Below are 6,105 nucleotides of genomic sequence, written 5' to 3'. Positions count from 1 at the left end.
GACATAGTTTTTTCGTATGGATGAGAACTGGTTCCTGTCCACCGGATTCGAATGAATACGAGAAAATATTTTAAAAGTTTATTGTTGCTTTCACATAAAGTTCAATTTTAGCACATATAACCCCCACCCCCTTGTTTAGATAAATTAAAATTGAAAAGCCCAACCCAACCTAACCTGACCCAAAGTAACAAAAAAACAAATGCCGCTTGTACTAACAACAAAATTAATATAAAAAAATCTTAAAACCTTTACGTTGGGGGGGGGGGGGGGGGCGGGGTTGGCAACAGCTATTAAAGTCAGCATATATTAATAGATGTTTTTATCTATTTAGTTTAAGAGAAGCTATGCTTCGCCATGACTCGCATCGATGGAAGCTCATCGATACGAGCTTTTTACACTTTTCAACGAGAAAAGAATCATATAATGTATATATCTGAAAGAAATAATTTAACAGTATGTTAGTTTTGTATAAAGTTAATTTTAAGTACAGATAACCCCACCCCCTCATATGAAAGTAAAGGGGTTGTTTGTATGCCTAACCCCAAAGGGAAGCCAAGTAAAGTACTCAAAATAACCCAACCTAGTCTTACCTACAGAAATAATCAAATAAAAATCTACCCTTCTGTGTTTAAAAGCTAGTAAATATGCACATCAACTAATGGATCCACCTCTAGAGGCCTCTAGAGTTACTTTAAATAAGGGGGGGGGGGGGTTGATTTCTACCCCAATTTTTATTTTAGTAAAAAGAAAATAGGCGGGGTAGGATTTTCCCCAAAAAAAGTTATGAACCTTCCCAGATCCTATGCAAGGCTACACTATAAAATAAAATTATTTTGTTTCAGCAGGTAACAAATTCCTCTTGTACAGACAGCTACTGATCGACTAATCCTATTACATTCATATAAAGATAAATATATTTATTGTTTAGGTACAGAGAAGCTTTGCTCCTAAGAATATAAGCTTGACCTTCATTTTATCTTTTGTGCGTAAGTAAGAGTTAAAATAAAATTATTAGTAGCACTTCTATTCTAAAACTTTGTAACTTACCCCTAAAAAGTTATCAACTTTCCTTAGACCTATAATAAAGTTTGATGAAGCTGTTAGCAAGATCCTTTGCTACAGACAGACACTTAGACATACTTTAAACTAATAAGGAGGGAGGGGGTGGGGGGGAAGAGTTTCTAACCCTGGCCTAAAGTATTTAAAAAGAAACAAAATTTAAAAAAAAAAACATATTGCTCAACTAAGTATATTTTGATAAATTACCAGATAACTTACAGTTTTCATTTATGGAGGCAGGGGGCATTGGACTGTTTATTACATTAGTCCCCAAAGTTTTATTATAAATTTTCTTATTTGTGTCCAAAGTTTCAACTGTATTTTGTAATTTTGTGTTATTATGAGGATGTACATAAATTCATCGGCCCTAATTCCCTCCTGTCATTATAAAAAGATTGTATATTATCTATTTTTATTTTACTCATTTTTAGGTACTGAGAAGCTATGCTACTAACAATTACTTTATACTGTGTATAGCTAAAAGGTAAAATATAATTATTACCTTTCTGTAGACATCTACTTCAAAAGTAGGGTATGTCTGTTTGTCCCTCTTTTTCTTAATCTTTTTTGTTTTTATCTCTATCTCTCTTTTCTTACTTCTTTTACTCTTTTCTTACTCTTAATATTTAATATTTTGAAGTATTAATGATTTGCTGCTCATTAATAGAATTATCCTTGCTGATAGAAGAACAGTCATTCTATGATTCGATAAGATATTAGATGATTTTTGCCCATAAAATCTTTTGTGAAGATATCCAAAAGGCATCTCTACTCTACAACTTCTTTTGTCTGTTTAACTTGGCTCTCTGTGTCCACCCACAATGATATGGAGTCATTTCTAAAAAAGTCGAAATGACCATGAAATTAAACGGAGATACTAAATAATATTGAATGCTGTAATTTCTTGTAAATTTTTACTTTACTATTGTGTTTTTAACATGCAAGCTTTTTGTATCTTTACATTTATTTCAACTTCATAAATATTTTACAATGTCTTTGCTATGAATGTTGTCATCCTATGATTTATATTTTATAATTTGTTTTATCTTCATCATGATAAAATAAACACAATCCTTATAATAAAGTAATAGGATGTTTGTCTGTCTGTCTATTTGTTTGTACCAAAGTATCTGCTAACCGCTTAACTGATCGGGTTCTCCTTAACAGGGGAGCTTGTCATAGGTTCATAACTATTTTGGGGGAGGGTACCACCACCCTCCAAAGGGAAATCACAAAAAAATCGGAATTTTTTTTTTTACGTACAGAGACTAATACGCAACATAGCTAGGTATCGTATCATTTTAAACAAAACCAAACATTTAAAGTGCCACTAGAGGCTTTTATGGGGCGTAGCTGAAGTAAAGAGTAACTATCACTATTTAGGATGAAGCAGTAGTAGCACTTAACCACAGGATTTCTAAAAAGAAATAAAACTAAACTTTACATTTTTATCTATTTTTTACTAAACCTCTTTCAATTTTAGGTAATTTTGTTTACAAAACCAGCGAGAGTGTTGCAAATATAGAAACTGGTAGATCTTAGATTCTCTAGACTCACTAGCTGCCACAACAACAGTTGGGAGTGCTGTTACAGCTAATTTGTAATGAGATAGCTGTATTCTGGGTTTAGGTAAGCTTCGCTAAGGTGTTAAAATTTATATACAGCATGACCCTCGAAAAACTATTTTTAAGCATCTGCAGCCCTTATTTCTCAATGAATTATTAAAAAATGCATATGTCCTTGTTCTCCATAGTATTCCACGTAAGTAGATATAAAAATATTTTTTTTACCTCCATTAACACCGGAGATTTTTAGAGCTAAAGTTTTGAAAAAGTGACTGAGAAAAAGAATTTTTTTTGTTTCTCTTATTTTTTGGATGGTTATATTATGTTTTTTTGGCAACTGAATAATGAGACACAAAGAAAAACAAGTTAACTAAATATTTCTTTTTTATTCCACCAAAAAATATCAATTTTTAATGGCAAAAAATACTACTGAATGAATTGATTATTTGCAAATTTGAGGTTATTTATTAACCCTTATTTATAGAAAAGGATTAATTATGACAGTTGCTCCGCCTACTTTTCTGACATCTCAATTATTTAATAGGGGGTAAATTAAGCTTTTTAGACTAAAAAATCATTATGTTTATTTTTATTTTCTTTATAACTTTTTTGTTATTAAAGTTAGGATTGTGAAACAAAAACAATTTTCCTTCTATATTCATAGAGATTTATTTGGTTTTTTAATCTTAAACAATTTTGCCTAATAAGTAAGTTTTTCAAAATATCATTAAACTAAAAAGACTCAAAAAATATGTGTAAAAAAATGCTTTTTACTCAAAAACTAATTTTTTTATTTCATTTTTGTATAAAGTTTCTGCTAGTAACAAAAATAAAAGGATTTCTAGCTTAATTTTGCTAAAAAAGTCATTTCATGTTAAAAGTTACTTTTTCCTCAGTCACTTTTTCAAAACTTTAGCACTAAAAATCTCCGGTGTTAATGGAGGTAAAAAAAATATTTTTATATCTACTTACGTGGAATACTATAGAGAACAAGGACATATGCATTTTTTAATAATTCATTGAGAAATAAGGGCTGCAGATGCTTAAAAATACTTTTTCGAGGGTCATGCTGTACACTTAGTGAAATTATCATAATCTCTCTAAAGCAAAAGATTTCATTAACAGTTGCAATTTAATTCTTCTTTAAAGTAAAGCTTCAAATATCTGAGTAAACAAATATTAAAATGTAGTTAAAAAAATCTTTGACATAATTCTGGTGATTAAAATTAAATATGATAACAATAAAAATTGTTTATTTCTACTTGATGGAAGAGCTCCAAAAATACTTTTGTCTTTAGTTATATGATCTTTAAACTTTTATTTAGAAATGGAGGAATTATGCAGCGGAACTGAAATGGATGAAAACACAGGTTGTGCAGGTCCTGGTAGTGATACTAAAAAGGTATGTATTCTGTCTTTAGTCATGGAAATTATACAAAGATATCTTATGACTTAAAAAAAATATTGAAAGTTATTAGGCTGAAAGCATATTCGGAATAAGTATCAATCAAAACTTATTATCAATCCTATTCAGAAAAAGTCAAATTCAGTGAAAAGCTGATTCTATTTTTCTGCTGCTTTCTAGCAAAGGCCAAAATCCTACTCTATTAATTTCTACATAGAAAATAATGATTTAAATTTTACATAAATATATTTCACCCAGTTTTTTTTAAAAATGAGTTAGTTATTTGCTTTTATAAAAAAGACCTAAAATTTAAGATTGCTAAATTAAGGGGTTAAGTGGACATGATAGTATTACAGTCAGAAATTATTTGAAAAGGTACCTAAATGATAAGTGTTAACACAGAATATATTTAGAAGCAAGTTGAGATTGAGTCTACAATTCCTTCTACCAATTGTACTTGTGGATTAGAATTTGGAGTTTGCCCTTTATCAACACAAGATTCTCAATCATCAAATTTAGCTGAAGAATTTAGTAACTTGAGTATAAACTTTCATGGCGCTGCAGGAGAAAATACAAAAATTTTAGTTAAAGAAAAAATTGAAGAGATAAAACAGAAAGTAGCTGATTATTATTATGATCCAGAGTGTAAGGTTATAGCTATTCCAAATCATTTCGTAACACCCAAGAAACCCACTGGGTTAGGAAACAAGGGAAGGGAAAAGCAAGATGCTCAGTTTTTGGATAAACATCTTGAAGAACATTTACATCATGAGCTTGTCAATGCAGCAAGAAAATCAAATTTAGAGGCTTTCATATTCAATAGTTTTCAATCGGGTGATTGTATAAAACAATTAGTTGAAAGAGGGAAAGTAAAAAGAGGAAAGGATAAATATGCAGAAATTAATGAGCATGAGAAAAGAGTTATGGAGATCCTTGACATTGAAGATTATTCAGATAAAGAAATTGAGTCTTGTATTGAGGAACATAAGAAGTGGAAGGAAAATCCGTCGGAATTTCAAAACCCACAGAACTGGCTGTTTAAAAAGGAATGTTTTATATTTCATTAGATTACATTTCGGTCCTAATCAATATTTAGCTTTTTTTAAATTTATACTTTTAGGCGATCATCCAGAGGAAGATATTAGAGGAAGGGGAGGGAGGTTATGAAAAAAAGTTTGAAATTTTCTCAAATGTATCAAAGCAATTTACTTGGATACCATATTACTGGAATAGAGGGGAGGGGCAAAAGCATCCACCTCTCTAATTTTATTTTAACAACATACAGACTCAAATCTCTATGACTTTTCAAGTTGGGCAATGTGTGACTTATATTAGTTATAAATTCTGGTTAAGAGTACAAAAAGATTGTAAATATCAATACCAATTTTATATTTGTAGACCCTACACTCTTTGACTTTATGTCTACTTATCTAGATTTTTGTTAAAAGGCAAAAGTAAGATTTTCTTGGCCGCTATTTAAAAAACATCGGATTCATTTTTAGATGTTTCACAATATCTAGTTTTCTTGTCTATCTATCGTAAGTGTTTGGTCTCCTTACATTATTGATAAAGCATAAGTTTCAAATAAAAATTGATTATTTGAAATTTACCACCTTATTTTAAATATTTGTAAATAAGTAGGGAAGCTGGGGGCAAATTACAAACTTCCTTAAATTTGATAGTGATACATTTTAAAGTAATTTGTGGAGCACGGAAATCCTTCCATGTTTTTTTCTGCTAAATTGAAAAAACAAGAGATAGGGTAAATTTTGTTTGTTAGTTTGTTAGGTATGATTTTATTGGGTACTTGGTAGCCATGCAGTGTTTTAAAAAAGAAACAAGTATATATCTTTTATAGTCAGGTCCCCATTTTCTTAAGACATGAAATATTAGCATTGTGAATGTTAGGTGTTGAAAAATCTTGGTTTCAAAAACAATTTAAATCCCAATAAAAAAGTAGTTGGAAACCAACAGTCAGATATACAGAATAGAACTGAAGAACACCCAAATACAGATCAGTGTTCTTCTAGTACAACCCCTGAAAGAAAAAACAAAACTGATCAAACTGACAAAATC

At 30.2% G+C, this 6,105-nt stretch overlaps 1 protein-coding gene across 1 annotated transcript; it reads left to right on the top strand.

Annotated features, from left to right (window-relative positions):
- Window positions 1-1,486: 1,486 nt before the first annotated feature.
- LOC145316017 (uncharacterized) lies at window positions 1,487-5,468 on the top strand. The gene is made up of 4 exons (XM_080156322.1): window positions 1,487-1,543; window positions 2,543-2,688; window positions 3,950-4,026; window positions 4,443-5,468. Exons 3-4 carry the CDS (start codon window positions 3,952-3,954, stop codon window positions 5,094-5,096), a joined length of 729 nt encoding a protein of 242 aa, XP_080012448.1. The 5' UTR covers window positions 1,487-1,543; window positions 2,543-2,688; window positions 3,950-3,951; the 3' UTR covers window positions 5,097-5,468.
- Window positions 5,469-6,105: the final 637 nt, after the last annotated feature.

This window comes from Acartia tonsa, chromosome 1 (assembly GCF_053477335.1).
Source record: "Acartia tonsa isolate MP-2025a chromosome 1, ASM5347733v1, whole genome shotgun sequence".
Taxonomy (NCBI): domain Eukaryota; kingdom Metazoa; phylum Arthropoda; class Copepoda; order Calanoida; family Acartiidae; genus Acartia; species Acartia tonsa.
This window is presented reverse-complemented; position numbering and strand designations above follow the sequence as displayed.